The sequence below is a fragment of the Diadema setosum genome, chromosome 21, assembly GCF_964275005.1.
Source record: "Diadema setosum chromosome 21, eeDiaSeto1, whole genome shotgun sequence".
Classification (NCBI taxonomy): domain Eukaryota; kingdom Metazoa; phylum Echinodermata; class Echinoidea; order Diadematoida; family Diadematidae; genus Diadema; species Diadema setosum.
Window position 1 is genome coordinate 17,651,813 of NC_092705.1, and position 24,232 is coordinate 17,676,044.

Below are 24,232 nucleotides of genomic sequence, written 5' to 3' on the forward strand. Positions count from 1 at the left end.
GCACTCCAGTTCCTACGAAGTCCTCGGGACTAGCGGTTTTCTTTCATTATATGGAAATTTGCTATAGCAGAATACAGATATGAAGGGGATAACTTGCGGAGCTAAATTTTTACTTCGTCGTTGCGAGAATTCAGTTACAAGGGAGTGCAATGTATGAATCTGCTTGATTATCTACTCTGTTCTCCATGTTCACTCTGCTCGGGTTTGATCAAACACTGAAAACAAGTCACCCCCCCCCCCAAAAAAAAAAAAAAAATGTATGACAAATTACACAGTATGGATAATAGTTTTCTTTCATTGTCTCTCGAAGATTATGATGCCTTTTTACATGTTGTTTCATCTCGTGAATCTTTCGTAAACAAGTAGGACGGTAGAAGCCATGAATCCCTGAGGGAAGCGGCCTCAGAGTTCTGCATCGGCGGGCTTGAAGTCTTCAAATCGTTCCTCCTCCCTTTTTAGGGTGGGGCTATCAAGGATACCAAGATCCTCGATGTTGTACCTCATCTTGCCGTTCTCCTTTCCTTCATCCTTGCTTTCTCGGATCACCAACATTTGTGTCTGCAGACTGAGACGGTGGGCCAGGGGCGGCTTGAAAGACGAGCGAGAGTTAATGATCTTCCGCAGCGGTGTCGGCGGCACGGCTTCCGTGATCGAGATGTTGTCTCCGCTGTCATCCCCGTCGTCGCTGTCATCGCTCCAGCTCTTGTCGCTAAGGCGGTCGATGCTGGTCAGCATCTCCAGTTTCTTATTGCTGGCCAGCTTCTCGCGTTTGAAGAGCTCGAAGGCGGTCTGGTACATGCACGCGATGGCGGTTGCTATTTCCTTGGTTTTGTCGTCCTTGGTGCAGGCCGCTGCATGGACACGTAGGGAAACCTGATGTACACGAAATATTGAAGGAGAAACGTATTATTTTTCTATATGTCATTGATTACTACCTATAACATACATACAACTCTACACGTCACAGTTCTCACTAATCAATATCAGTAAATGTAGATAAAGTTTTTTACAAGTTTTATAGAACGGTCATAAAAATGCTGTAGTGTCCACAAAGGTAACATGTCAAACTGGTTAGAAGTCAGATTGTGTCAGCCATGTATTTGGATGGGTATTGGTGCGTGTTTGTAGGGATTGTGTGCGCGTGTGTGCGTTACCTTCATTTTTGCAATAAATGAATGTGTCTGACTTGATGGCCATTGTCTACATGAAATATATGTATGTATATATAGCTACAGAAATAGTGATTCGTTGAGTTTAAACTATTAGAGTTTCATGATCTAAATCAAATAAGTATGCGCTCCTATAAATCAAAACATTTTTGACGCAAAATACATCTTCATAAATTGATCAAAGAGTTTTGAGGAAATAGTGACCTCATGATAAACTCGAACTCTGAAATAAAGACTTACTCCGTGATGACGCATTTCTGTTATGTAAACATTGATTAGACAGATTGTTGTTGTTTCAGAAACCTTGATATTTTTCACAACGCACGCATTGTTAAACTGTCTCTGTTGTGCGTTATTGTTTGTTGTATTGTCTTTCTGTTTTAAAGTTTTGTTTCATTAAGTTTTGTCTCATTATTTTTTTTTTGTCTCATACCGTTTCCTTTTAGTAATTTTATTGTTGCCCAAGTCTCGTTTCATGTTTATTCGTGTCTGTGTACGTGTGTCTATTTGTTATTCTGTGTTGTTGTTTTTTTTTCAATGGGCTTCCAGACTTCTTTTTTTTTTTTCTGTCATTGAATGCATCTTTCTATTGCAGTTCTCTACCAGAAGGGCCCACATTCTTTGTACAAACTTTGCTCTTTGGTGGGTCCCTTCATTTTCAAACTTAAAGGCAGCCGGTCGTCGCAGGCGATTCGCAGCTCAGTAGAAAAGCACGACAAGCTGCTCCTCCCGTTATTGTACCCCCGTGCGTACCGAATGCAGAACACGACGCTACGCAGCGCACCAGCGAAAACCTGATGGGGCACGAGCGCGCCGTGCGAGCTGTCCACTGTAATTTCAACATGGACGCCCGAATACCTACCGAATGGGGCCGAATGGGTGCATGCACAAAACCGCACAACAGCCATGCGCATGAAAATCTCTCCCGGTCCGCGACACAACAAGTAGTGAGAGCTGTCGGGTGTACGTACGTACGTATCTGGCTCCAGTCTCTGTTTATATGCACTATGGTGCCAATTTCAGCAATCTAGGCAATAATATTTAAAAATGTCTGAAAATATTATATAACAATATCATAAATTATTCATATATTACGTTGTTTAATATTTGGTATTTATAAATATGCTTTGATGAAGAAATATTAAAACTCTAAGCTTCATGTATAGCAAGTTGCAATGCATATGGCCATATGGCAGGTTGTTATGATCTCATCGTGCAATGTTTTCTGCTGCGTCAGCTGCATGTGTTATACGTACAGCTTACAGTACGTTGGGCCGGATCGTAACATAACAAAGTTGATAGAAAGTCGTCGGTACCGGTATGTCAGTATCAATATTGTGTGTGGTATGCGAGTACTGTTTGCAATAAAAAGTGCTGTACTGTTTCGGCTTAGCCTTGGCTTTGGTTTAGTAATGAAACCTCACAATGGAGATCAAACAGCCGTCCAACTCGAGGCAACGTATCTACTTGTTTAACGCTATCGACGAGTGGAGAACGCAGAGAGACATGTTCTTAGCTGGAGGACAAGTAAGAGACCAGAGGGGGAGGCTTCAGCGTTAGCGTGCCGATGAAAAATTTACTTTCCACTTGCTGGAGTTGCATGAACAGTTTTGCAGGAATTTTTATTTAGAATGTGCAAATTCGTGTTACGACATGCACGGTGGAATTGTGTTGCCACGGCTTACGCCAATCAAGCAACCCCAGCTGGCCAAGTCAACAACTTCAAGGAATCCAGATCCAGATGATGTGTAAGTAGAAGTCTACACATGAATCAGTGATTGAAGTGGAATGACTTTTTCTAATCTAGTATCAGTAACTTTAGGGCATTTGCGTTTGATCGACAAGTAGGCCTATTTTTCTATGTATAATTCCGCGTTCTCATTTATGTCAAATTATGATAATGCCGTAATTGAAATGACATTTGCTGGGTCAGTTTAATGTCATTAGTCCCATTAAATGAGAAGTTTTTCATATCAATCATGTTATGCAAATTCCCCAAGAATATGATTGAGGATTTGCAAATAAATAAAAAAAAATGAATAGATCTATCGCAAGCTCCATCATACATGTAGTCTAACCCAATAGATCTGGTAGAACTCTAACGTTTAAACAGGGGAACTAAAGGTTCAAAGATGACAGATCTAACAATAATAGATTCTAGTTTAGGCCCTACTTCGACTTGAAGGTATGTCGGTTGCTGCACGGCCCCCTTCTATCACGGCCACAGTTACACTGTGCAGTGCAACTGTGGCCGTTGGCCCTGCACGGGCACAGTCGCTTCCCCGTCCTGAATTTACACACGCCAGGGCAAGTATGGTTGGACCTACTACTAATCGACCGCCTGATGTTTATCTGCTTGATAAGAATATTTAACACTGAAATTCACGTAAAAAAAAACTTGACCTACGTGATTGAGAAAATCCAGCTCTATCAAATGCCGTTGTTCCGTTTTCGATTCGAAGTTTCAGTGCAAAAATATCGCCGACGAACTTGCGTGGCCTCGTTTCAGCTCCCCGCGGTAAATCGTGTTATTAGGATCGACCGCTGTTTTTGCATTGACAATGCACGCAAACCGAGTTGTATTGAACACCGTGTTGTACGAAGCTTTTTAGAAGCCTTTTAGAAACTTCCATAGACATTACATTGTGCTGTCATTACGATTCGGTGAAAATATTCATTCGAAATTTTGTCCTTGATTAAAACCATTAATGAACAATGAATTATCGCGTTTTCCCACACCATCCTCATCTACATTCAAAGCCAATCCATTTTTATGTGCTTTGCGCGCAGAGAAGTGCGTACTAAGTGTTCAGTGCGCGAATTATACGCGGTCGGTTTCAATAAGGGTGGTCGATATGTAGTAGGGCTACACAAGACACGTCAGGGTCTCCGACCCAATCGTCCGCGTTCAGAATGGACAACTCGGCGGTAATATCCGCTACCCATGACGATGTGTCATCGTCCATGATGGCCACCCTACCTATATATAATCTGATCTGACGATTACAGTGTAGTTAACGACTGACGACGATCGACGGTGCGATGAAGAGAAGGCGTACACTGTAGTCGCACGAAGTATAGGCAGCTAGCTACTTTAGCTCATGCGAACATTGCATCACACAGTACATACAGTATACCATACATTCAATTCACATTACACAAAACGTACTCCCCGCGCTCAGATCAATCAAGCGAGCAAACGAGATACTATAGCGCGATACATTGCTTTAGGGATGTCTTGCGCACACACACATTTCGCTTCGTAGCAACTTCGGAAGCGAGTTTACGTGCTGCCGCCCGCGGCTGAAATATGTCCATGTATCCTCGCGACTGGGTGTCTTTAACTTATTGTTATACTTCAGTTCGACCACTTCATTTTTCATGACAATGCATAGTTGCTTTATAAAAGTTCCACAATTATTGTGTAGTCTTTTCATTCTACAATGCCTTTTCTTTTTACTTTATTCTCTGTAACTAAAGAAAGTGAAATGTGTATTATTAAAGTCGAAATATGAAATTAAACTTAAAAAAAATAAAAATCATAGACCCATGATACACGTAATATGTCATGAATAATTTTGGTATTTTTTTTAATCTGAATTATATCTCATTTTACTTATCAAGATGATGACATTACTAACGATAACTGACTCACTGTAATAAACAAATGCTAGTCAGGATACCAAGGGTGTATGTCTGTGTGTTTGAATATTTGTCATCGTTCTAAAATATTAGACTCTGTCAACATTACGAGAAAACGGCATGTCCTAAACGTCTACGTGGTTATCATAATCGATGTAAACCTGCCTTCTACATGTACCTAAACAGTGGCAAAGGTGTGAGGTGGGAGTGTTGTGGTTTTTGTGACGTTGATCTGTAGGAGTACTTACTATTCTTATGCATGCTAATCTGAGACGAGATACGTATTGTAATATTTTGGCTTTCCATGGGTAAACTCATTGTAAGAGTAGGTCTTTTAATATCGTGCATGCATCCAATACTTAGTATTTGTATAGGCCCGACTAGTGGCCTCAAACACCGGGCAAAGAAATAGTGCGTAAATAATAATAATATTATTATTTACATCATATTATGATGTTTGTTAGTTAGTGTTTCCCTATAACAACAGAGCAAGATATAATGCACGAATAAGTCTGTACTGTATGCTTTGCTTTATGTGTGCCTCCAACAACAGGCCAAGATAAAGTGCATGAATACATAATGATCGTATGCAAGCGTGTGCCTAAAGGAACAGGGCAAAACATGGTGTATGCTTATGTGTATCTGTAATAACAGCCCAGACATTATTTGCAATGTAACTGATCTTTTCTCTCTCTTCTATTGGTGGGAGAAAGTGACCGATATTTTTTTGAGGTTCATAGCTCTCACCTGGAGGCGTGGCAGCTCGTGGCGATAAATCCACGCGAAGACGGTGGGATGCTGTTTGTCCGCCACGCAGCACGTGATCCTATGCAAGCTGAAGAACTGTTCCCTGTCCTCTTTCTTCTCGCCGCAACTCGACGCGTCCGCCCTGACTAGTCGCATCCCTTTACTGCCAACAAACAGCTTCACCTGCATTCATTTTAAATGAAAGAAATCACAATGCACGATCAGTGGTCATAGGCAAATGTGTTTTAGTACGACTTTTGGATAACACCCATCAACCATTATAGAATTGGGACACAAAAACTACTTCTTATAAGTTACAGCTCTTCATAACAATGTTAAATTTTCTCCTTCTCTCTTTCTTTCTTTTTCCTCTCTCTTTGTTTCTATCCCTCTTTCTCTATTTCATTTTTGACCCTTCTTTCTCTTTCATTCTTTTTGTTCTATGTCCTACTCTCTCAGATCATTCTGCTACCCTGATAATTCTGATAATTCTGATAATTTTGTTTTGTAATGCCCTACTCCTTACTGATTTCTTTATAATTCTTTCAGATATGACATTATCCAATTATGACTTATTTTACTCGTAAAACTTCAGTTGATAACGCTAAACCTTCTTAATTTCTTTTATTAAGTCGTAGAGTTTTGCCTGAAAAGTTAACTATGTAGTCTTGATGCGGTTCTTGGAAATGCTGACTGGTCAATAGTATTTGAAAGTGACGATATCAATTTGTCTTTTGATTATCTCATGGAAACGTTTAGTCATCATTCGGATGATGTAATTCCAAAACAAAACAAAAATAACTCCTTGGTTACCGTGGATTTCAACATCAATTCTTCGTGCAATTAACTAGAAAAAATGGGAAAAAATGAGCAATCAAAAATAAGTAAATTCCATATTAAAAAAAAAGATTGTAACAATGATTTTACGTTCTGAAAAGAAAAAAAAATTACTTTAAGCAACTGCACAGATGAAAAATACTTGAAACATTTTAAAAAGCAAGCTATGAATGTTTCGAGTGAAAATTCATATATTCATAACTTATATACTTAAAGTTGAAAGATGAAACAATCAGTGACCCTGTCCACATTGCATTTTTTTTTTCATTATTATTCTTCAAAGGTGGGTGAAAATGATGCTCAAAATATTCCTGCGTCAGAGAACCATTTTACTGAATTTCTGGGTCAACTCCAACTAATAGACATGAGATTTTTAATATTGCATCTTCTTTGAAGAACAAGAAGAGTTCTTGTTGTGATAGATAATTTTATTCTGAAAGGTGCTACATCCTCAGTTGCTGATTCACTCTCTCATATATTTAATTTGTCAATTTCTAACGGTGTATTTCCTGATAAGATGAAATTGGCCATTATCTAAAAAGCGTGACAAATCTGAAATCAGTAGTCCAATGTCATTATTACCAATGTTGTCCAAAGTTTGTCTCCATTAATGAGAGAATCATTATTTTTTTGAAGCTGCACACAAAAAAATACCAATTCACAGTTTCGTTTTCGAGAGAATCATAGTGCACCATCGATAGTGAAATTCTTTAATTTATGATATGTGAAAAATGTCCCTTCTATACATTCATTTATTAAAAGGAGATTAAAGTCCTTTCTGTAGCAATTTTACGATCCGCCAGATTTGAACTGGCCTGTTGGCTTATTTTGTTATCCCTTCGAAGAACCTTGTATTACAGATGACATACTGTGACGTATTTTCTCGTCTCTATTGTCCTAAAACATATGCAGGCTAGGATTCGACTTTATCTATACCATTTCTGCCTCTATTTCTCTATTTCCTTTTCTATATGTCCTTTTCAAGCGTGTCATTATTTTTTCGATATACTTCTGTCGAGGATCGCTGGATCTGTTGTGTTGTCTTACTGTCATATTAGTCTCGTCGCATTCTTTTATTAGAATTGTTATTCTTTCTATTCGCTTTATTAATGTCATTGTTGTTCCAGTCTCGTTTGATGTTCATTCGCCATTGTGTATGTGTGTTTGTTTGTTACTCTGTCTTCTTAGTGGGCTTACAGATCATTTTTAAGACCTTTTTTTTTTCAATTGACATTCTGCACGGGGGGGGGGGGCACATTCTACATGCTTTGTCTTTTTAGTGGGTTTCTCCATTTTTCAAAATTTGGGTATTGTGTATTTCATTTTTTTTTTTCAGTTCAGTTCTCATGACAACGTGTGATTACTACAAGGCCTTTACAATTCTTTAGTCTTCTCACTTTACTTTTTCCTTATGTAACCTTATTCTCTGTTACCAAAGAAAGTGAAATGTGTATATTCTTTTCGAAAAATAAAATGAAATGTGAATTGAATTGAACTGAATTAAATAATATCAAATCAAATTGAATTGGTGGCCAATCAGGCCACTAAAAAACATATATTTCTTAAAAGTAGCCATCTGATCGCCGTTGATGTCGAGCCTTAATACAAACACACACACATCAATTGTGTTGGAATGACTCAAACTTCAAGGCTTTATCATTTCCTGACATTCTTGTTCACCTGAACATACAGCCAACATGTAAAGCCAAACATAGGAATAAAAGAAACGCACATCAGAACTGCGACAACACCAAGCTTCATCATGCCCGAGAGGTGTCCTCCCGATGATCAAGTAAGATTTACATAGAGCCAGATGTGTAACGCCAATTATACCATGACCTCCCGGTTACTGTGTCACAATGCAGTTGATGCCTCTAAAAGAAAATGACGCAGAGCAATACTTTGTCACCAGGGAAACGAATAGGAGGATGTGTCCTCCGGTAAGAACAGAGCAAATCCTACATAATTCCCTACCCTCTACGGAGATAAGAAAGTGTTCAGCTTACTACGCAGACGAGAAGTCCAAATCAGAAAACAACACTTTTGTGAGTGCCGCATCTGATCCACACAATTTTGTGTTAAGGATAACTATCGGCTTGTTCAAAAAGACTGTAATCAGTGTGATTTACATGGATATTATAGTATAGATATTATTGAGGTGAGGATTCAGCTTTTAAGTTTTTGCAAGATACTTAAAAACCACTTTACAAAATGTTAAAGAGCACACTATTCTAAGAGGAATTCAAAGTTTATTTGGTGCAAATCGGTTTTGAAATGGCTGAGATATCCAAAAACAAAGTAAGGCAAAGGGATTTACTATAAAAGGTGGACCCTATCTTTCATTAGGATTGCTATGTTTTTTTGTGTTTTTTTTTGGTTTTTTTTATATCTTAGTTACTTCAAAGCTAATCGTCATCAAATAAACTTTGAATTCCCTTTAGAATATTTTTATATGCTTTTACGTTTTTCCTTAGAGGTTTCTCATTATCTAATCATTATATATATATATATATATATATATATATATATATATATATATCAAAATATGCTGGAAACCTGAGGCCCACACCGAAACTCTATAATTCCTTTAAATTTTGGACTTTAGCACCCCAAAAAACGGCAAAGGTGAAATAAATTATATCACGAGACAAAAATGAAGCTAGTCACAAACATAGCGATCATGCCGGACAATCATTGAACGACGATAAGCAAGAAAAAAAAAAAACAACTTTTCAATTTCTTGGAAAAACACACAGATATTAGGAACAAGTACATATTGGGATGATTCTCACCATCATACACATTGTAATCACGCATCACAAAACAATCAAAGCCAGATCAAATGATTTCAGGTAGACAGAATTCCTGAGCTGTCGAATGAAATGCTAAGCTCTCATGATATCCAAGTCATCAAATTTGAAAATGAAAGATTTAAAGTTTTTGTGTTTTTTTGTTTGTTACGGTTCTTTTTTTTTTTCTTTGTTACGATCCAGTTACAGTTTGTCCATGCGTTTCTTCATCTTAAGTATGAATTGTCTCATTGTAAGCGAACGACGTGTATCTAAATCTCATTGAATATGCAAAAGTCACATTGTCCTTTTCTTTGTTTATATGTAAATGTCATATTGTATACTTTCGTCAGAAATGAACATAAAATGAAATGAAGTGAATGAAATGAACGTTGACCACGTTGGATTGCTGCTTTTATAAAAATGGGGTTTGAAGTAAAGGGTTTCTTTGACCTTGTACATTGTATGCCGAGCACTGAAAGGATGATTGAACACTATTTATGATACCAACCTAAAACGCTCTAAATTGTCAATCGGATGCAATAAAAACAACACAACGCAATAATTTCATTAATTTTAACCTGGAAATCATTCACAACATCTTGTCCTTGATTAGACATCACTGACTGTTCTTAAACATTTTTTTTCACACTTTTAAAAGCTTCATAGGTGGAAGATGGGAAAAAAAACAACAACTGAAGGCAAAACAAAAGAAAAAGCATCTTGTGCGTTCAAATGTGAGTTCCGATTGAAGATTTTTTTTTTTCAAAAATGCCATACAACCCAAAATGTGCCGACTTGATCCGAATGCATAATTTTATGCATCTTTTTATTGTATCTGGTAATAAAATGAAATAAAAGCATTATCAATATTGAAATGTCATCAATTCTTATTCGTTATACATTCTTATTTTTCATTGCATATTTTGCATTCAATTTTTCATTGTAGTCACGCATAGGTGAGGCTGCACAGATGTTAACCATTTGTCTAGATTTGAAACCTTTAATAAAACTAGGTAAACATTCCTGTGTACAAAACAAACAATAACGGGTGGATCGTGCACCATCCGCTTTTATCCCAACGGTATGATCATCTTCACTTCAGCTTTTTGAATAACTGAGCTCAAAATATCTCTCCCTTCATTCGAATTCCAAAATGGGTTTACTGCAATTTCAATAGCACAGTGGGACTATTGCATTGACTATCGAAACCGCAGTGAAATGACTCTGCAGTTACCGTAGCAACCCTTAACTACCATTGTTGGTTCTCTCATCTTTTTCCGCATAAGATAGAAACAATGCGGGAGGATGATGGAAATGTAAAAGAAGAGGGAGGGCGACAGAGGGCGACAGAGAGAGAGAGAGAGGGAGAGAGAGGAAGAAATGAAATACAAAGAATTACCTTGGGGAGGAGATTCCGACCGGCACTAAACCGGAAGAGATAGATGGAAACGTAAAAAGAAAAGAGAAATGAAGGATATGAAAAGACGAAAATATTAAGAAGTGGATATTTACAAGACGAAATAGAGAATGAGACAGAGGTACCTACAAGGTAAAAAAAAAATGACAGGGATATACAGGAAGATCAGACTGAGGAAGAGCGAGGGAAAAAGAAACAAAGGAGAGAGTAGTTTGGTAGGACAGATGGACAGAGAAAAAGATGATAGGATAGAAAGGAACAGAGATGCATTGATCTGCTCTTTCTTGCAGTACAGACACACACACACACACACAAACACACACACACACACACACACAAGACATATATAATGATGTAAAGGTTGTGGTTCAGAGAAGGAGTGGCGAAATGCACCAAAGGTATCGAAGACACTCTGCGGGCAATCACCAGCCATGAAAGGATGCGTTGTCGATTTTTTACCACTACTTCATGTACACAATTCACGGCGACATGGCGCCACGCTGGAGAAAAGGGGAACGGAAGGGATGCAAATGGTAAAGAGAGAACGGATGCTCTATGGATGGCAAATGAGGGTTTTATGAGTATGGATGGAATTCACTTGAAGCGTTGCCGGTTTTATGCAATGAGAAAATCATTGAATAGTTTCATGATATGAGGAGTTACTGTGTTAACACTGTAAAGGGTAACGAGGATATGTTCACGAATCATCTTACCCATGCTGCACATGTAAGGTTACCAATGGTAACATAAAACACGGCTTGTAAGGTGTCATGCTTCTGTTCTTCAGATCTACTCAGAGGTTATGATTTTTTATATGAGTATTTTGTGACATTATTATGTTATGGACAGGTGGTCATGGCGTCATTCATAAACAACAATTTACGTTAATTGATATGGACGTGTAGGTACTAATACTGGATGAGTAATGACCTACAGCCTGCCATAAAGTTTCATGGCCTCAAGGAGTAAAGCAAAATTGTTTCATATAATTCGACAACTGAAGAACTTGACACAAACAAACACACATGCACACATGTTTAGATTACTCCTGATATTTAAGCAAACCCTTCCACAATTTTCCTTTAATAATTTGGTCAACTGTAAAGCACAGGGACACCTATATTTACTGTTTTGTGTTCTTTTGTATTCCGCATACAAACTCAGGAACTGACAAAAAAATGTCACTTTCGAAATATATGAGTATACTCGAAGAGATCATTTTGGAGTCTCACATAAATCCAGTATTCAGAGGAGATCATGGGATAAAGGAACCAAATAATCATGTAACTACATGTAGTAAGTGATATCCTAATCTTATATCCACTGTCGTAGAGATCTGGTGAGTAGAACGTCTGGGATTGATCTCCAAAAACGAGATTCTGCCTGGTGTCGAACTTTGAACTTTGATTTTGATATCTACACTTTGACACCAACAATTTCTTTTAAGTCATAATCCTCACTGGGCAAATTGGAGCGAGAATTTTCAGTTTTGTCAGGTTAGAAAGACAAACATTGTTTAATGTCGGCGTATGTGAATATATTCACAAGGGATGAATAGATAAAGCATTCAAAATGTCTTGAAACAGAAGACCGTGTGTGTTCAATATACGATATGTATTAGAAGAGAGATTGTTGAATATTACAATCATCGCAGGGAATGATGCTGACACAACGGTAGAGAAATAATCAAGTCGCGTATCTCACGAAATATCGAACGGGTCACCTCTCACGCCTGACATACAATTCAGAGCTTTCCATCACAATTATCGGTGACCATAGCAACAGCTCCTATAGCGTTTTCTGATCATTGTGAGGCACCGACAAGAAAAAAATAATAATGAACATCACGAGGAAAAGGAAAAGATTTTATTATAATCATTCGAAACGACACTGCCAAACGTAAGAAATCTGCTGGTTTGAAACCAGCCTTGCTGCATGTAGAAGGATGAAAAAGGCATCAAATGTATGCGCAGTTTACTGTTACAAAAATATGCATCTATGCAAATAAATCCACCTTCTTCCCCGTCCTCTTCCCTATCCCCCAACCCCAATCTCTCTCTGTCCCTCTCTCTTTCTCTCATTATACATCCCTTTTATTCTCTCCCTCCTTTTGCATTTCCCTCTCTCTTTTCCTCTCCCTTGCCACTGTGCTGCCTCTTTTGCAAAGTTCCTGTCCTGTCGTCTAAAAGTTCATGTCGTCTAAAAATATTTAGAGAGAGTGCGAAAAAAAGATAAAAGGGAGAGGGGGAATTGAACAGCATCGACTTGAAAGCAATTGTCAACTTTCAGCCTGCTATGTATTTCTCATCCAATTAACAAAAATAGATCGTCTGCATGTGGAGTTCCGATATTCTAGAGAAATGGCCCAATTTGATTGCTTGAGATTGTTAATTTGCCAAAAACTTCAACCGAGAATCATTTCGTAATATTTGCTCATTTACGATGGTATTAATAATAATAATAGTAGACATTTATAGAGCGCCTTTTCCACTGGATATAAAGCCCTGTGACATTTCGTCATAAAAAGAAAAAGAAAATGCAACCGTATTTGCAATTCTGTCTAAATTGCGTGTGTAAGTTGTGTGTATAAATGTAAGTAACATCCGTCCTTCATGTCTCTGGAAACAAGTTATTCTTCATTTACGTCGTTGCTACTGCTCAAATATCATAAAATGGATGATTCATTTTGTTATACACGGGTAGGCGAAATTCATTACCGTCGCGTCTGAGACAAACAAAAGTTGAATCTTCCTTTTATCTATCAGGCTACAACTGTTGGTGATGTATGTCATCAACTCTACATTCACCCAACCACAAAAGGACAGGGCACGAATGCAAATGACATAAATCTACTCCAGATGATAAGGAGACAGGACTTGGCCAATTGAGGAAATAGATATACACCTTGAGGTTCCTCGTGATTGCAACAAACTCAGATACCCAAGCACTATCACATCCAAGAGAGCAAGGAAACACTCACACACAGAGAAGCAACAGTCCAGTCCTCAAGATTAGAAAGATACCACCAGGATAACCTTTACAGTCTAGAGTAAGTAGGAAAAGACAGGGACAAAGAAAATGACGAAAAAGACAGAGACAATGAGAGAAGAAAGGCTTATTTATCTTAAGTAAGATTAAGATATAAATAATAAGATATCAAAAATATCAATAGAAAGCTGTATGACTTTCTCAGTAATTTCCCTGCATTAATTGATTGTGATATATGACAATGCTGTCAAATATGGAGATAAATGTCGAAAAGTCTACTAAGATATGGCCATGTTTTATGAAGAAAGAAAGTTATTACGTTCCAGTGGCCACATCTTTTTCATTATCGGCTTGAAGTTATTGGAAAGTAATCGTAGTTATGTATTTGATTACAGACCATAACTAAGAACGCATGAGCACAATAACATTGATTAAGTCCCCGTTTCAGAATATAGAAAAAAAAAACTCGCACTGCCCATTAGCCGCCTATATCTCAAAGCATAGACTGTCAAGAATACTAAAATATTAATGCTTTTGACATGACTGTAAAAATCATTTCCAATGGACATAAAACATGTAGAGACATTCCTCTAAGAGAAACGACAGGCCAAAAATCAATTGAAAGATAAAGCTTTTTTAGTCTTTTGTCATCAAAACATTGACGGTATCAATGTGTTCTGTTTCATTCGATATAACTGTCATGATTCATTTCTACGGAACTTTACGCCATTATTCCACAGCTAATCACTGTCATAAGATACAATTCTTGAAGAGCAGCAGCTGTGCGTGTGCTATGAATGTTTGTCTGTGCGTTTGAATGTACGTCTGTCATATCCTCTCAAATTATACTCTTTTGACAAATGCGAAAAACAATGAGGTGAATGGCATACAAATATCAATGACATAAATGATATTAAAGAAAGCTAAGTTTACGTCGCCACTCTCAGTGGTTACCTACTTTGACGTAGCGCTCTCCACATGCCGTGTTCTTCCAAATCTTCCGCACGGGGTACTCACAACACGCGTCTCCCCTGGAGCGGGCAGTTCGCATGCTGCCAAGGTAGTGGATAGTGTACTCCTTATCCTTAGGCGTTACAGTGAAACGCTGGTGTCTCCACTTAAAAGCGTCTGCAATCGTCGTAATCTTTGCCATATTAGCGGGAAACCTCGATGACCAAGACGATGATGATGACCAAAGAAACACAGTTATGACGGTGGCGATGATTCTAATAATGATTTTAGCGATGACGATTACGGTTTAATCATCGGACACAATTCAAAAATGGTTCCGATGTTTGGGAAATGGCGTGATGACGAACCTTAATGGGAGATCCAGGTACATTCTATTTAGTTTTGGTGTTGAATTTGTATTTGTAATGGGGCAAGTCAAAGATACAGGTTTTCGGCGATTCAGTTACCGATGACTATGTCGTCAGTCACGGAAACAAGCACTGGGTAACAAAAAAACAAACAAACAAAAGAAGATAAAAAATCACACATACTGGATTCCCGCGTGCTGGTGAATTGCTTGTTACGTCCTTCCCCCACGAAAAAAAAAAAAGAAGAAAACAAAAGCTATGACTATACTTTTCTCTCTGCTCTTTCTGTTTAGTAATCAGCTCAACGTCAAAACATTCGTCAGTATAGGAAAGACGGAACAAATCTGAGTCTTGAGTACAAGGACTTATTTGAAGAATTGCTTTCCTCCCGTGAAGTCGTCTGGCGAATAACAAATCTTCGAAGAGATACGTAGCGCGTCGTCACGAAGCACTTGTACTGTGTTCCTGCTCAACTCTGTCATTTCCAACGATGGCACAAAAATCCCACCACCTACGCTGCAAGTCACGTGACGTTAGCTAAAGAATAAAAAGCAATAGATAAAAGAAGTAAACACTATGAATGAGCAGTCCAGAGGGGATGTGTGAGAGCATTTCACTGTTGTCATATAGTTCACAGGGTAAACGAACATTCCTTCATGCAGAATGGTATCAAAGTCACACAAGCAAACCATTATTCATTTACCGCAATGTTTAACTGCGATATGTACACATGAGTGCATACAGGCATTCTATTTTTTTCCATTTATATTTGTAAGTATAAGTAAGGTTCATGCACTTATTATGTCATAGCTTGTAATGCTTATTAAGAAAAAAACACTGCTTCAAACATGCAAATCACGTCATTGAAAATGAGTTTCTGTTGTTGTTGTTGCTGCTGCTGCTGTCATCGTCGTCGGCAGACTAATGGTATTTAAAAGTCTCTGTCAGATTCACACTGTGCAAATCGCAGCGACAAACGAACCACACACAAATTCATTATTTAAATCATCCCACATCACTGTGCTTAGTAGACAAAAAAAAATATCATTCTAAAGGCAATTTTGTGAGATGATAGACCTTTAAAGAACAGAACAGAAAATAATAAGAATACACCTGTACATAACGGAGTAAAACGTACACACACGCGAGCGCGCGCAACGCCAAAAACAAAACCATGAAATCAGAAACAATCCAAACAGGGTGCGTGGGGGATTATGCGGATAATAGTGATTTCAAATACATTTTCACTGAAAAAAATATGAAGATATTTGTACAAATAAGTCGGAAAGCAAATGAATTAGACTCCAGACGTTCATAGCATAGTAGTTGTTTTGGCTCGACTGACACAATATGACATTTGAAATATATTTGTAGTAAAATTCCTCTCTTTTTCAATATGGAATACACGAATCAGCGCATAGTTTTGTTTGTTTGTTTGTTTGTTTGTTTTCGTGATTGTAATGTCTCAGGTAACAGATATACAGATGGACTCCCGCCTTTATCCGAGTAGACATTTTGGCAGGACTCACTGGGAAAGCAGGATATGCAGTATATAGACGACCCATGGTTTTGAATGTAACATGAAAATAGAAATGGTAGTAGCGATTATCAGTTGTGATGAAAATAACAACAACAACAACAACAACAATAATAATAATAATAATGATAATAATAATAATAATAATAATAATAATAAAGAAAATTTAATTCATTTTAAAGGGTGTGTACAGTTCTGGGCGAGGCGAGAATTTAGCTTTTTACGTTTTGCGAGATATTCAGAAACCACTCTATGAGATGTCAAAGAGCGTGCGATTCTAATGGGAATCAAAAGTTTATTTGATGAAAATCAGTTTTGAAATGGCTGAGTTATCCATAAACAAGGTGAAACAAAGAGGTCCTAATAAAGTTGGGGCATGTCGCCTTTTAATATTATCACTTTTGGGGATATCTCACCCATTTCAAAACCGATTTTCATCAAATAAACGTTGAATACTTCTTAAAATTACATGCTCTTTCATATTTCACATGAGGTTTCTCATTATCTCACTTAAGAATGTTCAAAACATGAACCCCACCTCAATCATTACTGTACAGTCCCTTTAAATCAAGGTTTTATTTCGAATAGCACATTTTTCTGCGTACAATTTCAAGGGGGAAAAAGTGCAATGTTTTACAACAATACATTATATGGAACTTATTGATAAAAGTGACATATCTGCGCTGTTCAAAGAAATCTTTTCTCAAAAGAGAGTCATTATGCAAGAGAGAGTCAATAAAGGCATAAGCATTCATTATCATTTTACCATTGTGATTATTGTTTTATTATTTTAGAATTACTATACCCAGATAATCTGATACGCTTTACTTTAGTGCCTGTGATATACCTCTGTAATTTTGCGCTTTCCACAAAATATGGTATTGACATCAACTATGGCTTTGCGTTATCTTACTTGTCAAGATTCAAACGGGTAATTACGTACTCTCGTCATAATTTTCGCCATTAATTCTTCTCCTTCTTTCGATTTGATTTGATTTGATTTGATTTGATTTGATGTGATGTGATTTGATTTGATTTCGAAAAGACTGCTATAAAATTTTGAAAAATAGGTTAAAGTATATGTTCAATACCCCCCCCCCCCCCACACACACACAAGGACTAGGCAATGGTGATTAAAGGGGCATTCCAGACGATTTTCATAATTTCACATCATGAAGTACATAAACCGAAAGCTACATGAATAGATTTCTGGAATTTATTGTGGTCCTTGAGCAGAGAAACAATACTCTGAAAAATCTTAAACAAATTACACTGAACAGTGTTAATGATATAGGAGCCTCACATATTTCAGAAATGTAGCAGTGTAATTCAATTACGATACCACTTGCTTAACAAGTTCACCTGTGTAGAATGTATGCATGCCATTTTCTTTTGTTCTGCTTCTTTGAGCCCCAACTCATGCATTCTTATGGTGAGGTTGCCATGTCATCATCCTTGTTCATTGCAATTTGTTGTAAGTTTTGAAAACATTCTTATTCCTCAACCCAATCACTATAAGTTTTGAAACTCTGTACTCAATAATAACTAGGCCTAATTTATAGTTGTTCAAATGTTAAAGTCTGAAAATCATCTGGATGTCTCCTTTAAGATTGGTTTGGGTATGTTATGGACATTTAGATTAAAAATCTTTGACAGACGAAAACCGTCCACCTGATATAGGAGAATACAATTTTTATAATAACTATGCGGTAATAAGTAAATAAGTATGCGGAAACGATATAATTCATATTACATTTTGTGTCTCTACTACACAACAAAAAAAATAATTTTATTTTCTTCGCCCTCCCATTGTAAACTAGAACGTGGAGAGGCGGCTGTTTAACAACGCAGAGAACACACAGTCAACTGCATAATGACTCTCTCTGGAGAAATTATCTGCTGGTGTTGAACTACACAGATATATGATCAAGGCTGCTGCAAGTTTGGATGAATACAGGGAGAGAGAAAGCAAGAGGGTGGAAAGAAAGAAGGAGTGAGTGGAACAAATGACATGGAAAGAGACATGCAGACAGACAGGCAAACAGACAGAATATCATCAAAGAGTCTTGCATTGGAATATCATTCAATATTGGGACGCATTTTTTCCCAGTTCGTTTTATGCAAAATTGTGAAATATTAATCAGGAGTAGGATATGTATATGAAGCGTACAGCTTTCATCTCGGCACACAGGCACATGACATAATGTTCTGTGACGTTGAAAGATTAGATTAACCCGTTCCCTACGAGAAACTGATATCCTTGTAGACAGTCTACAGGACATGTGAGGCAAAGGATTCGATGGGTTTCGCTGCGGAGTGTCTGGTTCACCCAAGCGAAAGCCACCAGGGAAGTTATTAATACATGGTGGATTATTCCATTAGCATACGAGAGGGTGGCTATTCCACGCCGAAAGCACTGAAAGACTAGTGTCCCCGCTTTAATAGTGAATCGTGCTGGGGAAAAAAAAAAGATTAAAACTTCATATTGGGCATAACACGTCGGATTGGGGTACTGCAGTGACATAAAATAGGCACTGAATTTTCAAATAAGATGTCTGAAATTCAAATCAAAGCAAGGTCTTACATCATATCTAGAATAATGATAATCTTTGCTCATTTACCTAGGGTTGCCTCTTTTATGCTAACGCTGCACTCCCAGCGGGCCCTGCCATTATTTCAATGCCAGTTTTCTTCATTTTCTACCATTTTTATAGGCATGGAAATGAAAATCGATTTGAACTTTGAACCTTGAGCTTTTTAGTGGGACCCTCCATTTCCATTCCCATCCTTTTTTAATTTGTACTATGTATATGTATATATAAAGAAAATACCATTATGTTTTCCTCATTTTCATTGCTCGTTATCACTTGTATTTTGAAATCTTTGAAGGCTTCCGTGGCGGTATAGAACGTTGGGTGGTAGAAGGCTTAACGGTGCACCACGTATTCTTTCTAGGGTATGTATTTGGCCCTGAAAAGGGACTAGCCAGTCCCTTGATTGTTTATTGATTGTTTATTGATTGATTGTTTATTGAACTTGATTGTTTATTGTTTTTTGTCCTCTCTCCGTTGCCATAGTAATGATTTTTCAAATACATACATGTACATTTCCAATCAAAAAGTACAAAAATGTAATAAAAAAATTACTTCAGAATTACTAATCCAGTTGCAATTTAATTTCTTAGTCATTCCCTGACGTCTTCTCTCGTTGCCACGGTAACTAATTACTTTGTGAAAGAATATTTATTTCAAGTTCAAACTTTGTTTGCTATCAACAGCTTTGGCATTTAAGATGACATCTATTGTAAAACAAGACATTGTTGGAGGAATAAGAGCAATTTACATCCAAAATATGACACTAATCACTTGAAGTACAGAAAGTTCTATATACGGCTATTAACATAACTATTGTACGTTTTCAAGGTAAAGATCATGTCTGATAGGATAGTTGCCATGGCAATGATGAAATGATGGAAGCGTTTCAGTCTTGGCTTACAAATCAATGAAAATTGCATGTGCTGATGTAGTTGCAAACGTAACCCCTCTCGCACATCATTCATCATGCCCTTTTACCTAGTTGACTTAACTATCTTTTTTCGTCTGTTTGCTGATAAACAGGTGATAGTAAAAGTTCCAGAGATGTTTTCATCGTAACTGATCAATCAACAATTATTGTCGTTGTTTTTTTTACGGAAATAATCATACTTATGCAAATACAAAAGCATACGGCGACATTCAATGCGTATTCACCGTAAGTGTCAAACTCTGTTTATTTCCAGGAACACGTTTCACTGCAATAAAAATATCAACTATTCATGATTGCAGTTACACTCGACAATAGCCGTTGATATATGGTAATATATACATGGATCTTTATTGTTGTGCTAACAATATCGATATAGATAATTTGAGAAAAGTAAAGATGCGATTTGGTAGTTGAAGGATTTTGATTTCGTTGAAAAAAAAATGACACCTCTCAATTGCCTCCAGTGTATCATCATTGCAAGTCAAAGTGTGCTTTTGTGTTGTTCTTTGAGCGCGTAAAGGCATAATTGCTTCCTTGAAATAATGAGAAAAAAATCGTCATCTCATTGATCTGTAACAATGACAACAGCTCCTGTAATACCACAAGGTTATCAGCAAACAGAAGGATAAAAATAGTAAAGTCAACTAGGAAAAAGGGCATAATTATTGCATGATGTTGTGTCAGAGAGGGGTTTACATTATGCATATACATAAGCACATGCAATTTTAATTGATTTGTAAGCCCAGCATGTATACCTATTTAATTCATTCCATCATTCTGTTGCCATAGTAACTGTCCTGTCAGGCATGACCTTCACCTTGAAAACATAATCTATATTTTAAGAACCCATGGTTGACTATCTGACTTGTCTGAATGATCTGAATAATCGCTTTCATCGGCTGTCATAATTTGGGTCTCTTTTGGCATGACGTGGTGACGGATCAAGCACGGATAAAGCACATTAGTTTTTTCTGTTGGTTTTTTTTTAAATGATATAATATATTTGATATCTTCTCAGTGAAATATATATCATACTATAATGGAACAGATATGCATGAAAACAATTGCAGCGCATATTTCACGCTTGCAGCTCATCACAAACCTGCATGTATTCTGAAATAAAATAATTCCATTCCACACAGGTGAGTTTTCATATGTGTATATATCGTACAAAATTTAAGTAATAAAAGATACTTTGAATAACATCCAACGATATGATTAAACTTTGCATTTGCATTTTTTCTTCTAGATCACGCCCTTATGACTTTCTTGATCTCTTACTCATTTTATTTTGTTGTTGTTGTTGTTGTTTGGAAATATCATTTGTTTCAGTGTGTTTGTGTGTTTGCTTGTGTGCATTGTAGTTTTTCCTACGTAAAGAAACCGATCTAGCTATCCATATTCCTATCCCCATATCCTGCCTGTGAGCCTTCCACCTTAGCTATAAATTATGTCTGTGACATCCCCCTCCCCCCCCCCCCAAAAAAAAAGTCAACAACAAATATACATATATATCATAATGTACTGATATACAAACCTACCAACACACATCACACCTGTATAAAGTAGGGCCTACTCGCTCTTTCTCATTCACAAAGAAATCAATAATACATTTAGGTCTACACGTTTTGTACACACTCATTCTTTCAAACAAAATTTTTCAGGTTCAGCATACCATGAACACCTCAAAGTGATTCATTTCATTTGAGTTTATTACAAAAAGTGAACAAAAACATCAGACATAAGAAATCAATCAATCTATCTCTGTACAATTTGCAAATGTAAGTCGGACTCTCTTATGATCAAATATGATTATTTCTGTATCTCGTATCCTGGAGATACATCACACTCGTTCAAACAAACACGCAGATATACATAAGTTACTGTCTACTTGAACATCGCAAACATGTATGATGCCGAATATAAAACTCATCTTACCTTTAGAGTGGTTGCGATGATGGAGGTTTGAGTTATTTTCAGCACCTATTTAGCTCCTGCGTCATGAAGCGATCTACGACTCTAGAATGACAATGCCCACTGCGGCGCCGCAAAAACCTCCGCAGGGCACAAGCTCGAAAAACGAGTAACCCCCTGCCTGTCACGTGAGCAACTGCACAGCCGCAGGGAGAAAAATACATAAATGCTACGACTATCACGTGACTTAGGTGCACGTTACGTATTGCCCATGAAAACATTAAAGATGCACAAGATTCAAAGGAAATTTGTCATAGAATGTCGAAAACAAGGAGGATTTGATAGGTCAAGATTCATTGTAACGAATTCAAAGTAATATTTTCCCAAATTTTAAAGCAATCTCGTCAGCAAGCGAGTTAGCATAAAGTATTGGTGTAGGCAAGATTTCTCTATAAATCTCCTGAGGCTAACATGATTAACTACAGTGAAAAGCACCGTTCAAGCAAGTCAGCGTGTCCTCAAGGAAAGTATATAATCTCCTTTTGCGTGTGAGAACACTCTTACAGTGGATGGGGCATATTATGTGAAAATGTATTTTCTTGTTGTTCATTGTGAAACAAAGGGAAAAATATCTAATCTCGTATACGTGTATACTCTACACACGCACACACACACACTAACTTATCATGTAAGTTTCCCCGCTAAATAGTCATAACCATTATGCAAATTCGGTAAGGTTTGCCACGTCATAAATATGCAACTTTCTCAACGGTTTGTAACGAAAATATAAAACAGCTAAATTATGTGTCCAATCGCTGATTTAGCATCAACAGCACTTGTTACACTAAAGGCCTTCACTGCTGGCAAATTATGACGGATACTTATTGTTCTCTATCGTGTCTTCAAAAAGAATCAGTAAAAGAATGTGTGTATAGGTAATTGTGACACATATTATGTGAGTCCATGACAACGTCACGTATCTATTTGGAAAACATGTAACATTTTAGAATTCTGATCAATTCTCATAATTAGTCCGATTCTCATAAAGACTCTCCCATTTACTTTGTCACAAGAACATGAACAGTAAGCTGAAAATATTGTACTACTTTTTCATTGTAGATATCCAGATTTGAAAGATATACATCCATTTTGACATTACACTACATTATTACTGATTAGAATTGGATAGATGTCGATACAGTTGCAGCAGAGATATAGCACAAATGTGGTGATAAAAGAAATGTTCTATTTGTTTAGCTAATATTTTTAATGTTTATTTGTCTGCCTGTTTTGGAACTTTTTCTGTCGTAATGCTGTACTTCTATTGCCATTATGACTGGTTGATAAAGACATACGTTTTGGAAGGCTTGACCCCGTGGCGATAGAACAGCAATTTTATGTGTAATTGAAGCAAATGTTGAGTTCGTGTATTTTCAAATGGGAAAGGAGGAGAACTGTCCACTAAGTGAAACATTCTCACAAACGCACGTTTCTATTAGTGCACGGATTGACGCCACAGGCGATATACGTTGTGACCTGATTCCTCTCTCGGTAGGTCACACAGATTGGGCGTGATAAGCGCTTTGCCTGCGTGTTTGTGACGTCCATTATATGAACAATCATCGGAGAGAGTGGGAGGGGGAAAGAGAGAGAAGTGAAATAATCATTTGCATTTATCAATTAGCTACGGTCACTTGTTACTTTCATGTCCTTTAATGCCATACTCAAAGCACTAGATTACTACTGTTGCTCAGCATGTATAGACTTGTATTCATTTCCTGCCTGCTTCTTGTCATTTTTTTTTCTTACAGTGGTTATATGAACTTTATTATGTTGTCTGGCTCTTTGGCGCTCTTTTGTGTGCCGAATAGTTTGAATGCAAATGACTTTGACTGTTACTAATATCCAAATGGTATTAATCTTCATTCACTTCTAAAGAGAGAAAAACAGCCATACTACAATATACACATAATTAGATATAGTGAAGATGAGGCACAATCACGTGATATCAATGGTTAGTTAGAAGTTGTTCTTCGATTTTGATAAAGACCTGTTGTAGAGGCTGATTATCTTTCATTCTTTGTATAAAAAGCTTCTGTTTGTTGCTACCATTTTCATAGTTTAAGGCTCACAAACTTCTACTCGTTCATCTTCCGTCCTGATTCACATGTACGATTAGATAGCTTAATATTTTTCTAAAGAGTGTAACCTCTCGATAGGTTAAAGGAATTGATGATCATTTTGCTGTAGCTCTTCATAGGTAATTTAATTTACTCGATAATGGTTAAAAGACGTGACAAAGGGAAACAGCCGAGGATTTGACGCAGTTCTCCGCCAAGGTCATA

The 24,232-nt window shown here is 37.2% G+C and overlaps 1 protein-coding gene across 1 annotated transcript; it reads right to left on the reverse strand.

The window, feature by feature from the left end:
* Positions 1-402: 402 nt before the first annotated feature.
* LOC140244364 (protein FAM43A-like) lies at positions 403-14,745 on the reverse strand. Its single transcript, XM_072324005.1, has 3 exons — positions 14,551-14,745; positions 5,559-5,741; positions 403-873 (listed from the first exon to the last, which is right to left on the reverse strand). Exons 1-3 carry the CDS (start codon positions 14,743-14,745, stop codon positions 403-405), a joined length of 849 nt encoding a protein of 282 aa, XP_072180106.1.
* Positions 14,746-24,232: the final 9,487 nt, after the last annotated feature.